The 17,540-nt window shown below is 46.3% G+C and overlaps 1 protein-coding gene across 8 annotated transcripts in view; it reads right to left on the bottom strand.

Annotated features, from left to right (window-relative positions):
- The window catches only part of RUNX1 (RUNX family transcription factor 1), a 276,912-nt gene that overhangs the window by 76,025 nt on the left and 183,347 nt on the right, over positions 1-17,540 (bottom strand). For all 8 annotated transcript variants that reach the window (XM_017883951.1, XM_017883946.1, XM_017883950.1 and 5 more), the window contains one exon: positions 2,538-2,642. In XM_017883951.1, the coding sequence (XP_017739440.1) occupies positions 2,538-2,642 (105 nt within the window). The remainder of the gene's footprint in view (positions 1-2,537; positions 2,643-17,540) is intronic.

Raw genomic sequence — 17,540 nt, forward strand, 5'->3', positions numbered from 1 at the left:
AGCTGTGAGCAAAGCTTACTATAGAGAAGTTCCCACCCTGAATGAAGACGTTCAAACAATAAGAAACCAGCATACTAAAATTAGCAGTGATGGCCCCTCTTGCTTCATAGGGCAAAGAGAAAAGTCAGCATTACCCAAGTCACCCTGGGAGTCTGCATGCACTTGGCTTTTTTCTAGAAGTCCCTTGTGAAATGTGAGACTTTCTACCTGGGGCTACTGCACCTCTATATATCATACTTATACTTATTCCATGCATTTAGTTTTTCCCCAGACCCCAAATTCCATTTGGCAGAGAAGACTGTGTAAAAATGGATGCTTCTTTGGCACAGATCCCTTCTGTCTGCTCAGAGGGTACGTCTCCATATAACAACTGTTTTCTTAAGTTATAAAACAGCAGGGGCAGAGTAAACTGTATATACAGCCAGACCGTTACAATCACATGGACGTCTTTTTTCCCCTCTGACTGCCAATTCTTAAAAGTCAGAGTAGCCACCATTTGTTTTCTGAAGCTCAATAACTTTGTTATTTCTTTGAATGTTACCGGAAATGCTGGCAGTGAGGCAAAACCCAACCTTCTTTATGCATGAGGAAATAACAGAAGTAGAGGGTATACCCAAGTCACCTGGCTTCAGCTTCTTCAGGCTGGTCAGCATTTGAACTGTCCAAGAGACGGCTGTAGATTCAATAGTGATTCCAGCCTCCCGAAGGAGCCTTTCTCTAAGTTTAGTTACCCTCAAAGTTGATCTCCTCACACCTAACAACTGCTTTCTCCCAGCCAGGCACCTTGCCATAATTCAAGCCTGCTTCCTCTTTGGTCCTCTGTGGAGAACAAACTTGCTTTGGTGTTTACGTTCTGTTGAATGCAGGGTTACATTAAAGTAGGAATGTCCAGCTTGACATTCCTATTCTGGAAACCTGGGAAGAGCTCATAGTCATTCCTTAGACCTGTGTGGTCCTGTCTGTGTCTATGGTCTGCTTTTCACCCATAAAGAAGAATCAGGGTCTGTTATCAAGTCCCATAGTCTCCCAAGTCTAGGCATGGCCAGAAAATCTTGTTCAGAAAAAGCTGAGAGGGCCTTCTGGGGAAAAATGCATTCAGATTTGGAAGGAGTCACTGAGCCCAGAGAATGGAAGGAGGGGAAAAAGCAGACGAGGAACACCAGATCCTGGGGGGCTGTCCCTGGTGGGCATGGTGGTTATCTGCAGAGCTCCATCCACTCAAAGACTTTGGGGAAGTTGATACAACATGGGGAATGGTTCCAGAAGGTGATCCAGATGCCACGAGGTTGTGGCCAGGACCACAGGAAAGACTGCCACAAAAGCTGCAGTGATCACAGGATAGCCTGCAGAGAACTACCTTAAAACCCCACCTAGAAACCACCATGCAGAGAAGGTCATCTAGATGGTACTGGAGCAGTAGCCAGGCATGAAAGCAGGGATGTCCTACTGGGGATCACTAACATTTCCTGCTTTCATTCTCTGCATCAAGCATATAGCATCATTTGGCTTGATCTTATGAAGAAGCTCTCATTATTATTCCCATATTACAGAAGAGGAAAGTGAGGTTCAGCAAGGCTCTGTAGCTCACTGAAGGCTTAAGAACTCCACTGGCTTGCCCATAAAGCCCAAATTCTTAACCACTTCATTTTACCACCTGACCTCCCCGCATCTTGGCTTTCTGTGACAGTAGGAAGCCCTGTTTTTCAATATCCCTCACTCCAAGAAGAGAGTGTATTAACTTTCCACCAGGGACCTGATATGGTTTGGAGACATCTGGATGCTGGGCGGGGGTGCTGGGCAGTTCCACAGACCTGGAACTGTAACCCAGCCTCAGATCCTGGGGAAGGGTGTGGTTCTGGAAAAGAGTGTTACTCTGGTGTTTACTCAAAGATAGTCATTAAGTCACTGTGAAGACATCTTTTCTGCAGACTAAACAACCTCATTCCTTTTTTTAAAAGCTTTCCTCACAGGAGCTATTTTTTGGTACTATCTTTCTATATTTACTGGTTTTCTCCAGACATTCTTCTACCCTCCCACTCTCTATCTTAAACATGCCTGTAATAAGATTTTGATCTGTGCCATAGAAAGAAAAGGGTCATTTTCATAGTTTTCATCTCTGGCCCTCATGAATTAATAAAAGGCCAGCATCGATGGTAATTACTCCCTTGTGGTCCACTCTGACCCTCAGACCTCTTTGGGCTGCCTCTGTGCCTGGCCAATCTTCCATTTACTATTTGTTTCTGATCCTGTTGAACTTTACTGTATATTGAGGAAGCAGTCCTTAGTTTCATGCTGCCCTGAATGGTCCTAACATGCGGTTGAGTCAGCCTAATTTCCTTTTGCCCTCTAAAAGGATGCTTCAAAAAGAGCTCAGTGCACAGAAACAAACTTTGAGTAGCGAGAGTATTGACAATGCAACTTTTTGGCTTTACAGGGGCCTGACATCCCCTGGGGAAAGGTTGAATCAAGGATTCTGTGACATGGTCCCGGAGTCTACCAGCCTGGAGGGTGTACCAGCCCCAAGTGGGTGCACTTACTTCGAGGTTCTCGGGGCCCATCCACTGTGATTTTGATGGCTCTGTGGTAGGTGGCGACTTGCGGTGGGTTTGTGAAGACAGTGATGGTCAGAGTGAAGCTTTTCCCTGTGGGGACACAACAGAGAACAAAACAGAATGAGGTTGGTGGCCCGAACAAATCTGTTGAATAACCAATCATTAATTTATGCTGTCCAGCCTTCAGCACAAGTTACCAGTTTTAACAACACTCCCGGAATTTTGACTTCGCTTCAATTCTGGAATACACGCCTATGATAGTTGCCTAGGTGTAACACTTCACACAGTTATAGGGCTTTAATGTAACCATCAATAAACAATACAAGATCAAGAAAGATTAGAATTTATTTTCTGTTAAGTCAAGATTTCGGGAAACCATAGAGTCAGAGTGGCAGCGCTCCACTCCTGGTTCCCAACTTCCCGGCTGCCATCTTCCCCAATTATTTTATAACTCAGGGCAAAGAAGAGTAGAAGAAACCATATCCATCTTTCTCTTCTTACTTTGTACCCTTGAAGATCAGGAAAGATAGAATTTCTAAGTTTGAAGACAGGCTAAATTAGAATCATTCTCTCTATATTTTTAAAAGACAAAGTCTGGTTGATATTAAATATTATTTGAAAACGCCAGATGTTATTACAGGTACTCATGGGATCAGCCAGAACAAAACTGATGACTCATAAATGGACTTAAGTATATGTAACTGACAGACTGAGATTCAACAAGTACTAGTAATAAAAAATGCACATAATTTCCATTATGCGTTTAACATATATTTATAAAAGGTGAGAAAATCTTCATTGCATGGATTTACTAATCTAAAATCATTTCTTGTTAGTAAAGTGCTTCAGAGGATAAATCTGGCTAGCTGACCTTTGGCAAGTCACTAGATACTTCTACGTTCCTCAGTATCTTTACCTGGAAGATGGTTACATGCAAATTTTCCTACCTTAGAGCGTGTATTAGGGGAGATGAAATTCTTTACTGTGAGTAACACTGTTAAAACAGTATCTGGCACATGGTATTCAACAGGGTGTGTGTGTGCGTGTGTGTGTAAGTTGTCTGCTTCACTTATTTCTCTTCTCTGTTTCTCACGGGTCTATAATAGGACCCTAACATTTGATTAAGTCTGATGTTCAATCTTCCTGCATCAATACGGTAGTTCTTTAATCAACACAGTTTCTCCTCTTAATCACGTAGCATAAAGTGAAATCAAAGATAGATGAAAGGAAAATATTTTCAGCTGTCACTCATGTCTTAACACAAAGGAAGGCCACAGAAAAATGCTCAATGAAAATCCAATATTTGGCCACAGCAAGCCATGATTCCTAATCATGAGAAACCTCCATCAAACACTCCCCAAAGAAGTGGATTCTCTCTGATTAAAGTCTATGATAAAAAGAGCAATAGCAAGTAACAATTAGATGATGAAGCCTGCTCTGCCCGGCGTGCCTTTATAACTAATGTCTCGGCTGACCTGTCCAGTAAACGAGGTGAGGATGCTTCTGGGGAGGGATTTCCACGGAGCAGAGCATCAGGGGTGCCAAGAGGCTCTGCCTCCAAATCCATCTTTCCCATCAGCTGGCCTGTCCCCAGAACCTAGAGATGAGTCTTGTTGGGCTTTGGGGATTTGCCAGTTTTAGGACATCAGTCAGATGTTACCAGGTGACACTCTGGATGCTTTCCTACCATGGTATCTAGCTGAAGGAGAGAAGTGGGCAGAAGAGGACTTGGCCAGGCCCAGCAAGCAGGGCATATGATGTGATGTGGAGGAATGCTGCCACAGAGGGAGGTAGGTCCTGAGGGCAACTGGCCATCTCACTGGGTAGTCTCTGGCTTTCCAAGAACAGATCCAGGAGCAATGACAGCCACAGCCAGGGAGCAGCCATGTCCACACGATCCACAGCTGGTGGTCCTACAAGCCTCATGGTCAGCCTGTTCCCTCTCTGTCAAGAACCCAGGAAGGTTATCACCTGTATCATCGAGACTGAATTCCAGAACCCGCTTTAAGGATCTTCACACTAATAAGACCCTGCCCCGAGTAATTTCTCACTCACCCCCTTTCCTCCCCACACCTGACTCCCGATGTGCATCCTCTGAGTTCCATTCATGAGCCACGGCACTGAGACGCTGAGGTGTTCCTTCCTCCAGCCACTTCGCCAATCCAGGGCTCCTTGCTGCACCCTTCACCTGAGTCTTCCTGCCTTCAGCATTTGGCAACGGGCAGTCACTTGTTTTCCAAGCAGCCTTCCTTGATGACTACATTTTGCTTTATGGCTCTTTGGGCTGCGTCATAAATTATCCTTCACCTTTGATTATTTAGGGTGTCACACTGAATGCGGTTTGTGGCTGTGTAGACCTAGTCTCCCAGAAGGCGGTGATCCTTTTCTATATACTCACGTAGCCCTCACAGAAAGGTGGGAAAGGGTGTAAGTGAGAAGGGGTTTTAGGGGAAAGGGGATATTTAAAAAAATTTTTTTAAGTCCCTTTAAGACACAACAATAGGTAATGCCATTGTCCCAGTCCTGAGTAGGTCTAGGGGTACATGTGTGTGTATGAGAGAGAGACAGAGAGAGACTGAGGTGGTTCTTTCAGCAAGAGAGTTACAAGCTTGGGGATATAATACAAACGATTTTACCTTTCCAGATCTCAGTCTCCTCATCAGCAAAATGAGGGGGTTCATGGTATGCATATGCAATGTCAATTTTAACTCTCTGACTTCATCTTCCAAGAATGCAGCTGGCCTGGGATGCCCATAGCCACGTGTAGGTGGGCAGGTCCACACGTGATTCTTCTGTTGCCTACAACTCTAGCATCTCAGTGACTTCATGAAAATACTGTATTTGTTTCCTGGGGTTGCTGTAATAAATTATCACAAACTGGTTGGCTTAAAACAATAGAAATGAAGACTTTCACAATTCTGGGAGTCAGAAGTCCAAAATCAAGGTGGCAGCAGGGCCATACTCCCCCTGAGGGGCTCTAGGGAGGATCCTTCCTTGCCTCTTTCTAGCTTCGGATGGTGGCGTTTCTCGGCATTTCCTGACTTGCAGCTGCAGCACTCCGGCCTCTGCCTCCGTCTTCACATGACTGTCTTCCTACTGTGTGTCCCCTCCCTCTTCTGTTAAGGACATCAGTCACTGGAGTTATGGTCCACCCAAGTCCAGTATGACTTTATCTTGATTACATCTGTAAAGACCCTAAGCCATATTTTGAGGTTCTAGGTGGACATACATTTTTTACAGAACACTATTTAACTCAGTACAAATAGCAAATGTAGGAAGAGCTCCCATCATGGCTCTACCAGTGACAACTGCTCTACAGGCACCCGTGTGTTTTACCCTCTGGAACAGTCTTGCTCCAATAGTGGCTCTCTTACCACTACCCTAGCCATGACTACCCAAATGGCAACAAAGAACGGTAGCATTCATAATATTGGCATTTTTAAGTCGTGTAGAACTTACTTTTTAAACACTTTCCCATATACTATTTCATTTGGTTCTCACACCAATCTCATGAAATAAACACGATGGATTTTATTGTCTTTGATGAGTAGGTAGCAAAGCTAAGGCTCAGAGAGGTTAAGTAATTTTCCCAAAGTCACACAGCTTCGATATACAGTAGAACTCATATCCCTGAGCTTTCTACTCACTGTTCTTCCAGTTATTGTCCCCGAGGTCATAAATCTCCACCTGCAAACCCAGTAGCACCAGTATAAGGAATCTGGACTGGAGATACTTTATCCACGCCTACCACTGCCCCAAAAAGTAAAAGCTGTCTCTGTGGTTCTAATGTACCAATGGTACTCAACCTGGGTTATAGTTCAAAAGCATTTTCTTACTGAGCTGCATTTGGGCCTCTGGCAGTTGATCTCTCATGACACCCCATCTGGGAAACCACAGACTAACCTATATAACCAGGATGAGCATTTTCATTAATCAAAGTGAGTATTTGTGAAATCATTGGTCATTATCTGAATTCTTATTTTTTCAGGTCCATCTTTTTGTTTTGGTTTTTTTTTTTTTGGAGATGGAGTCTCTCACTGTTGTCTGGGCTGGAGTGCAGTGGCGTGATCTTGGCTCACTGCAACCTCTGCCTCCCGGGTTCAAGCGATTCTCCTGCTTCAGCCTCCTGAGTAGCTGGGATTACATGTGCATGCCACCACACCCGGCAAATTTTTTGTATTTTTAGTAGAGATGGGATTTCACTATGTTGGCCAGGCTGGTCTCGAACCCCTGACCTTGTGATCCACCCACCTTGGCCTCCCAATCATGCCCTTCATTTTAAGTGCAGTCACGAGACGTTTCCACCAAGCACACACTAGTAGGTGGGGTGTTTTGGCCAGTCATGTGGTTCACCAAGAAGGAGACATTCTGGCAGTCTCCCTCACAACGGGCTCTTGTTTACAGCTTTGGGTACAAGGACATTTGCTTATTATCTTTCAGACACAGTGATGACTTCTTCACAGGTGTAGGTGACATTTTTCCACAGCACGAAAACTGCCTTACACGTCTTTTGTATTCTTCCAGTGACACCCAGCAGAGCCTTGACACTGGGCTGCAGTCAGCAACAGGCACACCTGACAGGACCCGCATGCTCTGCCCTCCACGTGGCCCTGCCCTCTCCGTGGCCCCACCCCTTGGCTGCTGGGACACAGTCCTTTTTGGCCAGCGTCTGCAGAAGTGGGATCTGTGCCTCGGGGCACACATGTTATGAGCCAAATTCCCTCATTGAAATGACCTATAGGCCTGGTATTTTAAGTACATGGGTGTGGAGCACAAAAGACTCTCAAGTGTTTCTTCCAGCCCAGCAAGCTGCAGCCGGAATAGTGAGAAGTCACAGGAGAGCAAGGGAGGGCAGGTTGGCTAAATAGCAACAGCCCCAAAATGGGCTTTTTGGAACCAAGTGCAGGGGTGGAAGGATGGGGCTGCTGCCGAGAGGGCCAGTGTTCCCGTTGGTAGCCTGGAGGATCCAGGGATCCCAGAAGTACCCAGTGGCCTTGGTCCGGTAAGGCCACCAGCAGAGGCTTTCATCAGTGCACAGACGGCCCCAGCACTGACCCCGTGTGTGCTGCTGGAAGTTGGCAGCTCTTGGTTCCAGAGGGGGCCGCCACGGGGTCACAGGTGGCCTGCATGGGAGGAAGCCAAGGAAAGGGGTAAACACCACGTCCTTCTTCTTCCTGCTCACTGAACCCTGACCGCCACAGCAGCATCAGTTCCAGCCAGGGCTTGGGTTCCACGAGGACCATTCTTTAGAAAGAAGCAGAGACATTCATACTGAATAAGAAGGTGAGAACAAACAACAGGGAGATGAGGTTTGTCTTGAAGTAGGCTTGGAAGCCATGAGAGAGAAGAATTCCATATAAAATCCCATGAAGGTAGAAGCACAGCGGTGATTCATTCAGTGTGGACTCTCAAGGCAACCTACTTAGGTTCAAAACCTCACTCTGCCACTTGCTAGCTGTGTGACCTCGGGCAAATTACTTGACCTCTCTGGGGCCTCAGCTTTGTCATCTGTAAAAGGGGGTTAATAATAGTCATTCCATCTCGTAGCGTTGTTCTGCAGGTTAAATGGAAAGCTGAATATAAAAGCAAAGCACAGAGAAAGGTCTCAGTAAATATCAGTGGAACGATCATTAAAGGCATGATAAAGGTGATTCTGTGAAGACCAGACTGTGGCAGATCCCATAAGAAGGAGCTGGGGCTGAAGTAGGCATCGATGTCTGACATGAGGAGGGGTTGTGCGTGCATGCGTGCGTGCGTGCATGTGTGTGTTCAGCAGGTGATGGAGCTGCTACCAGGCCTAAGTGCAACTTGAACTTCAAGTTCAAGTTCACTCCTGCCCCGCCAGCTGGTGACCTTTGTAAGGCACAACTGTGAGTGGCTGATACACTATGTAAACAAGCCAGGCCAGTGCTCCTCACTGCAACATGTGTCGTCTCACTCGACGCCAGTGTGTCCATCCAAATGCCAGGGCAAAATACTAACTGCTTTATTTAGTTGGGAAGAAGGTCAAGGGGTGAGTCTTCCTGGACACGCGCTGCCACGACACACTCCCCAAGGCCAGGGAGGCCCCAGGTTGAGGCTTGATTAGTCTTGATGTTGGCGGCCCTGGGGCTGGTGAACTCTGACAGCCAATTGCGGTCAAATAAAGCCACGGCTGGAACCTGCAGTTCCGCATGGCCCAGCGCACTCTCCACTTCCTCACCGCATCTGGGAAGTGGCTAAACCTCAGGATTGCTTCAAATGTGCACACTGCTCCCCAAAGAGCTGAGGGTGGTGAGGAGGTTACAAAGCAAAAAGCCATGCAGCTCCGGGTCATTTCTTGCCCAGGTGTGAAGAACATATTTAAAAGTGCAGCCAGGTCCCGTCATTGCACAATCCGCCTATAACACCCCGCGTCTGATGGGTGAGCCCTGACTCCTGTTGTGACTCGGCCTCCTCGGGTCCAGTTTGTAGGTGTCCCCAGTCTACCTGCGTTGGCTCTGCAGGAAGACTCTGTTCCTGTCACTCTCCTTAGTGTAGGTCTGTATGCATGAGTCATCTTCTTCTTTTGGGGACAGTTTCAGGGGATGTGAAACTCGCCCTTTGTCACGCAAAGGAAGGCTGCAGACACAAAGGAGCCGTCTGCCCTGGGGGCTCAGAGTCCTTAGGAAACACAATCTCAACATTTTTCACTCTTGTGTATGTCTGCAGGAAAGCCAGTTGTGCCCAAAGTCTTGAACCGCCCAAAGAGTGAGAAAGGAAAATTAAAGGAAAACACCGCAGCTTTTAAAACCAAGAGAGTCAGTGAAGGCTCAAGTTCCGCTCTTTGCAAATTCAGGAAATCCCACAAGATCCTGAAAGGTTGCAGGGAGATTTCTCCTTTTACAATAGATGGCTTTGGGTCTAATTTTAATTGCGGATAACTAAGTACAAAAATTAACACACCCTCACATTCCAGGAGTAGTCTGCATTTAGAGTATTTTTTACGAAGTATTTTTAATGTGGATTTCTCACTTTTCCACTGGAACAACCTAACAGCCAAAATTCATGCTTATGCTCCTCTTCCATTTCCTTACCCAAACATTTGCCACTATTTTTGACAGGGGAGCTGTATAATTAATTTATTTGGAGATTTCTGGACAGGATACAAATTCTTCAACTTGCACATAATTTCTTGATTCTCCATACTGAATTGAATTAAGATGTCAGCGTACTGTATATACTTCTGTGCGAAGTACCTGTATTTCCAGATCGCTTGATCCAGTTGCACTCACATCACACATGCAAAATGCAGACTTGAGGCCTAAGCTACTGGCACCAGGACTACTCTGAAAAGGCAGATTGAAAATCAGGTCCTTAGAATATAGAACTCAGTTTTCCATGGAAATAGCATTTGTTTGGAATTACGGGTTGTTTGAAAAATAGCTGTTTTACTTGGAGAAAGCTGAAGGCATGCAAAGCATTTTCTCTGGAGATGTTCCATGAAAATAAGTTGTCTGAGGACAGGGACAGCATTTTATTCATCTTTGTATCTTCTATTCTGAGGCAATAAAGAAAAGTTCGATAAATGAGGCCAGGCATGGTGGCACAAGCCTGTAATCCCAGCACTTTGGGAGGCCGAGACGGGAGGATCACTAGAGCTCAGGAGTTCAAGACCAGTCTAGGCAGCATGGTGAAACCCTATCTCTACCAAAAACATAAAAAATAAAATAAAATAAAAATGAAACATAAAATAAAATAAATTACCTGGGCATGGTGGCACACATTTGTAGTCCCAGCTACTTGGGAGACTGAGGCACGAGAATCACTTGAACCCGGGAGGTGGAGATTGCAGTGAGCCGAGATCATGCCACTGCACTCCAGCCTGGGTGACAGAGTAAGACCCTGTCTCTAAAAATCAATGAATCACTCTGTAAACTTTCAGTTTGACAGCCAGTCCTTTACAACATCGAATTTCACTTGGAAGGCATAGCTTGCTTTTTCCAAGGCACAGGTGTGCTGGGCTCAACCGCAGGCAGGGAAAGAGCTCAGGTTTGCAAAAGGAGTGGAGGGGCGGACCTCCTTATCTGGTGGAATATCACCTATCCCACAAACAACATGATGTTCTTGTGCAATTTTGCATTTCCTTTCCTGGGATTTCGTTTTCCCTTTCTAATCTTCCTTTTCCTTTTGGTATCACAGTTCCCTAGGATCTCAGCTGGGGAACCAAGTTTTAACCAAAACACCCTAAGACCCTGAATTCACAGCCCCCTGGAGACCAAGGCCACACCTGCTGCCCTGTGCTTCCCCCAAGGAGAGCCACCGGATTCACCAGACTACACTCATCCATCAGGCTGTGTCTTTGGGCTGGGGTCACACAGGGCGAGTGACCCAAGTGACCTCCTAGGCCTGGCCTCCTCCTGACTCCGATAGTGCCCCTAGCTGGGTGCCTCAAACACACAGCCCAAGGCCACATGGAGTTGCAGCAGGGAGGCCTGAGGCATGGACATTCTTCAGGGAAGGAAGCCTTGGGGGGCGTCAGCTCCTGCTCACCAGCCTTGCAGCACCTGCTGCTGCAGGTAGGAAGAAAAGTAGGTGAGTGTGGAGGCAGAGAGGGAAGAGAGGGAAGGTTGAGGCAAGCTTGAGGTGGGAGCTGACTTCTAGGTACAGTGCCATCTACCAAATGGGGTCCTTGCAAGCTGGATATACACATGCCTGGGGCTGCTTGAAGGGAGAAAGGAGAGCTTTCAGTTTCTGGATGGGTCTCCAAGCTCTCCACGCACTCTCCAAATGTCCTTTCCATTCTTTAAACTGCAAACCAAGTACCTTTCCACAATTTGTATCTGGAGTTAGTTATAAGTGGTTCTCCATTTCATTAGGATCAGACCAAATTCCCAATGTGGATGTTAAGGCAATCCCCGCCCTATCCCTCTGTAAGGCTCCCCACTGTCATCCCCCAACCCCTGCCCCTGGAGCATCTCTCAGCTCCCAACAGGCCAGGTGCTCCTTCCTCACTCTGCTTTCTCTGCTGGGACATGATTCTTCATGCCTCCACCGGTATAGTCTCCTTGTCACTTGCATGTCTCAAATGAATGACAAGTGGTCCAGGGAGACCCTCTGAACCTTCACCAGGTTCTGCACCACTGAGCCTTGGCTCCCGCCACACCCATCTATCATGTGTTATCTACTCAGAAGAGGGATGGCCTGCTTAATTGCCATGTCTCTTACTAGCCCCCAAGGCTGTGGGTTCTCTTTGGTTGACCTTCGTATTTCTCATGCTAGCCCAGTGTCTGGCACACAGTAGGTGCACAGTGTATATCTGATAAATGAATGAAAGAAATGCCCTCAGCAAATGACCTTAGGGGTGGGGCAGAGGAAGAGTTCTAATAAAACAGGAATAGGTACTATATTTCCATCCCAGGGTCAACGCCCAATAAAGGTTTGTAATTTTATTATTATTACATAGGCATTTACTTGTGATTATTTATGGAATGCCTGCTGTTATCTCATGCACTCTCATTTTAGTAGGCCCTTAGTAGGACAAAGGAATACAAATTCCTTGCCATCGAGGAGTGGGCCCTGAAAAACAGCATCATTCCCCACTTTTCTGATTCAGCAAGACCCATGTTGCCTCTGGCTTGCTCTCTCCCCTCCCGCCTCAGGGATTCCCGCTGTAGAAGGAAAAACAGCATCAAGAGAGGCCATAGCTCTTCTTCCTAAGTATTGTTACATACACACCATCTCGCTTTTATCATCCTAACATAGATGATATGAGTCACAGATGAAAGGCATCGTTAAACCTATTGAACAGATGGGAAGACTGAGGCCGGCACATCTGAGTCCTACAGGTGTGCCTGCTTCTCATATTACATTATGCTACTTTTCTAGGACTCACAGAATCATCGCTAATAGATGTGTGTGTTTTCTATGTCATCATTACGAATCAAAGGAATATTAAATAGGACACAATGGGTTCGGTGTAATCTAGAGTTCAGGGATTTGGCCAGAATGCAAGATAATAGTGTAGCAAGAACCCTTCCAAGTAACAGCCAGATGAAGCGGTGCTGAGTTTGTATGTGGCCAAAAGAGAAAAATATGCGTGGATGTTCACTTGCAATTTATGAAAATGCTGAGACACATCCTTAAGAATGGCTTCCAGCGGAACATCCAGGAAGTCCTCAAGTGCAGTCCAAGGCAAGCTGCTGTGGCACTGCTACAAAACCCCTTCAACTTGGGTGGAGGCAGCAATGATCGTTCAGGAAGAATGCGATGCTGCCGGGTGCCAGCCTGTGTAACCCAGCGACAGGACAAAGGGATTATTCTGCTTCATTATTAAAATGCAGTGTTTACTGCTAAAATACGGTTGGGAATTAAAAGGGGCACATATGAATCATAAATATTTGCATGCCATTAATGTTTGGACAAAAGAGTTGGAAAGGCTGAGTTGGAAGAACTTCTTTTCCCATGAAAAGCAGTGCTTCAAATTACAGTACATATTTAATTTCATCTCTCCCATTGCTAACTGGAATCTCAGGGCCTGCCGCATATAACCCTTTCACGACCACAGAACTGTATGGCACCCTGAAATAAGGATAAGGATTGTATTTTCTCCTTGGAAGCTCATCCATTTAGACAAACAAAAAAAGCAGACCTCTGGTTGTTGTTGCTGTTTGCTGTTGTTTGCTATGCACTCACAGAGTCCGCATTGTCCACCCCATGGTGTTGGTGTCACTCCTAACCTATGTCTTGTCCCAGGTAATCAATCCTCATTGTCCCTCTGTCTTCTTTTGACGGACAAGGTCAAAATCAGGCTTAAACAGGTCAAGTAACTTGTTCAAGGACAGATAGCTACAAGCCAGTGGTTTCCAACCAGGGGTGATCTGCCCCCAGGGGACAAGAGGCAATGGCTGCAGAGATTTCTGGTTGTCACAACCAGGAGGGTGGGTGCAAGTGGCCACTGAGTAGAGGCCGGGGATGCTGTTAAATGTTCAACTATGCACAGCAAAGCCCCTTCACAGCAAAGAATAACTGGCCAACAACACCCAAGTTGAAACATAGTGGGGAAGCCAGTAAAGTACACGTGCTGACCACTAGGCTGCACTGCCTAACATCAAAACAGTCCTGGGCCCAGCACAGTGGCTCACGCCTATAATCCCAGCACTTTGGGAGGCCAAGTCAGGCGGATCACGAGGTCAAGAGATCGAGACCATCTGGCCAACATGGTGAAACCCCATCTCTACAAAAAATACAAAAATTAGCCAGGCATGGTGGCGCACGCCTGTAATCCCAGCTACTTGGGAGTCTGAGGCACGAGGATTGCTTGAACCCAGGAGGCGGAGGCTGCAGTGAGCTGAGATCATACCACTGCATTCCAGCCTGGTGACAGGGCAAGACTCCGTTTCAAAAAAAACAAAAAACAAAAAACAAAAAAACAAACAGTCCTGAACAGTCATTCATTCACAGACCACGTGTCAGGCATCATCTAGTCACTGATGATACCGCCTGGAGGTTCCTAGTTAAGGGCTGGATCTCGTGATGTTGGAAAATTCCTGGGAGCCACTTCCTCGCGGCTCCCGAGCACATCTTCACTTCCTTTCCACAGTGCGTGGGTCTCCGTTCCTACACACACCCTCGCACGCCACAGCTGTTTTCAGGCTTTTTCCCCAGTGACCTTCTCTCTAGAGCACACCCACAGCCACTTGTGAGCTTTGTGCAGTCCCCAGCTCAGACACCATCCACGAACTCCCATTTGGATAGTCAATGCTTACTAGTCACAGATTATATGACACACAAGTGATCTCTATGTTGAATCTAGGAGCGTTGCTCTACTATGGGGCGCTTAAAGGAAGCAGATGTATACACGGAGAAGGAAAATTAGGCATGAGGGTTTCCATGGAGCACAAAAGCAAGGAAATGGACAAACAAACAAAGCAGACACGGCCTGACCTATTCCAGAAACGCAACCTGCAGCAGGCTCTACCTTGATGCACTGGGAACACCTAGGGGAATCTCCCTGTGGACTTTTGTTTTCAAATCATCGTGCCCTGAATCTCAGTATAAAAACAAGTGATGGCAAAATTGACATGCTGGGACAGGTGGGATAAAGCTCCAGAGGAACCCAGCCATCTGTCTGCGGGTGGCATCTGCAAACCCATCCTGTGGGCGGCAAACCCACAAACCTTGGTCCTGTCTCCCCTCCTGCCATGCGATGCTTTCATTTTTATTTAGAGTATGCAGACTGAGCCGTTTTGGTGTCTGGGAGCTGTCTGTCAGTGACACACACCAAGACCTTGCTTTTATCACTTTTTTTTTTTTTTTTAGACAGAGTCTTGCAGCGTCGCCCAGGCTGGAGTGCAGCGGCACAATCTCGGTTCACTGCAACCTCTGCCTCCCTGGTTCAAGCAATTTTCCTGCCTCAGCCTTCAGAGCAGCTGGGATTACAGGTGTATGCCACCACTTCCAGCTAATTTTTGTGTTTTTAGTAGAGATGGGGTTTCACCATGTTGGCCAAGCTGGTCTCAAACTCCTGACCTCAAATGATCCTCCTGCCTTGGCCTCTTAAAGTGCTGGGATTACAGGCGTGAGCCACCGTGCCCAGTTCTTTATCACTTTTTTAATTTGAGTAGACACTGTCCACTGACATCAATTCCCATTTCTACATCAGTGGCTCCATGGCCTCTTCTCTGAAGTGTTCAGGGAAAAGCAGCGAGCCTCTGGCCGAGGGCTTTCTAGTTTCTGCGGTCCTTGTGGACCTCAAGTGTGTGACATTCATGAGGGGAGGGCTACAGTGGGGAGCCTTCTCAGAGAAGCTGCCCTGCTGTGTGCACCACCCCGCCTGCAGCCACTCCTCCAGCCACCGTGCATCCCTGACCCAGGATAGTAGGCAGGGTCAGTGGAGCCACGGGGACGGTGCAATTCTACGCATAGAGAACACTGCTTGTTTTCCTTTTAAAAAAACTTAATATTCAGTGATGTTCTCTATTTTTATTCTGTGCAATGTTTTAAAAATAAGGTTTTCATAAATTTTAAAGTAAGTTTTTCATACATTTTGATAAGTTTGCAGGGAGGCAGAATGTCAGAATAAAAGGGGCAAGGGAAACATTTTCTAACCTATGCGTGATCAGGGCTAGATCACACATGACTAGAGCTAGATGAGTTTCTCAATCTCAGCACGACTGGCATTTGGGTCTTTGTTGGGCAGGCTGTCAAGTGCGTGGTAGGACGTTTAGTAGATCCCTGGCCTCTACTTACTAGATGCCACCGGCACTCCCTAACCCAATACATGATCACCAAAAATGTCTGCAGATATCGCCGAATGTCTTCTGGGAGTCAAAGCCACCCCAGTTGGGAACCATTGAACAAGATTACGATCAAAATTGGCAGGCAGGGAGACAAGATACTGATAATAAACTTCCCAGTGGTTTCAGATAGAATAATGAAGGCAAGACATTTGTCATAGGTACTAGAGACACACCATTTAAAGAGGCAGACAAAGCCTCATTATGATGTGAGTTTAGACTAGCTCCTCTATAATTATAGATAGATACAAAGATAGATGATTGATACTGACTATCCTCTATACAATAGTTTTAAACAGAATGAAGGAAAAAAATCTGTAAAGACCCCAACCCAATGCCTTGAGCAAACTGGAATGTTTCTACCTCCAGAGATCTGATAAGCACAAGATGACTAATTATGCCCAAACTGCCCATATTCCTGTGAGTTACCTTGGTTTGCATAAGGTGACTCAATTAGGGCCACATACCACCCCAGAGTGCTGGCCAGCCCTCCTATTAACTGGACAGGCACATCCTTGGGTTAGGTGATGGGGGAGGTGGGGTGGTTCTGCAGTTGGCCCTGCCCATACATTCTTAATGATGGTCTTAAATCTCAAGGTAAAAGCCCAAATTAATCTAAGTTGAAAAATAAACAGGAAATGTACTTACATCTTCTTTGAGAAAAACACAGTTTAAATGGCTCCTAAATGAATGCTTCCTCACTAAGGAAATCAGAGGCCACGCATTTTCAGTCTAGCAGCAGAATGGCTGTGAGCCTCTCAAAGGAAGTTGCTGGGATTCCTCCATGGCCCTCAATTGCCTGACACCTTGGTTGGAGAAAGTTCGGTGACGTCAAATGGAGTTCCAGAATGGGATATGCTGCCCAATATAGGCTAACAGGGGCTGGGCAATGTGCTGGAATCCCAAATCAGTGCAGGGCAAACTGAATGTCATGAATTGCTTTGTCTTCAACACAGACCAAAATACATCTCTGTTGAATGTGGGACTCACAGGAGAACCAGTGATGGAGTATACATGCTGCCTGAAGTCCAGTAATGCATGTATACTCCATCAACGTTTGTTGTTTATAAATACAAACGTTGAAGCGCTGCAATCTGTCTCCATGCCCCGCCAGGGAGCCGACAAAACGAGCACATGTGAAAGTATTCATAGGCAGCTCATTAAATCCACACTGTTCACTTATCAATTTCCATTAATTGCTTTATTTGGGCTTTAGATGAGAAGATGTTACTAGCATGAATGTAGTCCTCAAAAAAAAAGGATGAGTTTGCGTCCTTTGTAGGGACATGGATGCAGCTGGGAAACCAGTCATTCTTTCGCCTAGCAGACTATCATCCAAGAACAGAAAACCAAACCACCGCATGTTCTTTCACTCATAGGTGGGGAAGCTGAACAATGACATCACTTGGGGACTTGGGAGGGGGAACATCACCACATCGGTGGGCCTATCATAGGGAGGGAGGGGGAGGCGGGAGGGATGCAGTCGGGAGGTGGTATACCTGGATAGTTAAATGACGAATTGATGGGTGCTGACGAGTGTGAGTTGGCAGCACCGACCAAGATTGGCACAGGTAGTATTACATATGTAACGAAAACGCGTGTCCGTTATGCACATGTACCCTAGAACTTAAAGTATAATAAAAAAATAAAAAAATAAAAAGATAATTTGGCCCAGAAGTCTCTCAATGAAAGTATGGACATTCTCTCTCTCTCTCCCTCCCTTGCCCGCCCC

The sequence above is a fragment of the Rhinopithecus bieti genome, unplaced genomic scaffold (assembly GCF_001698545.2).
Source record: "Rhinopithecus bieti isolate Rb0 unplaced genomic scaffold, ASM169854v2 scaffold_13207, whole genome shotgun sequence".
NCBI classification, from domain to species: Eukaryota; Metazoa; Chordata; class Mammalia; order Primates; family Cercopithecidae; genus Rhinopithecus; species Rhinopithecus bieti.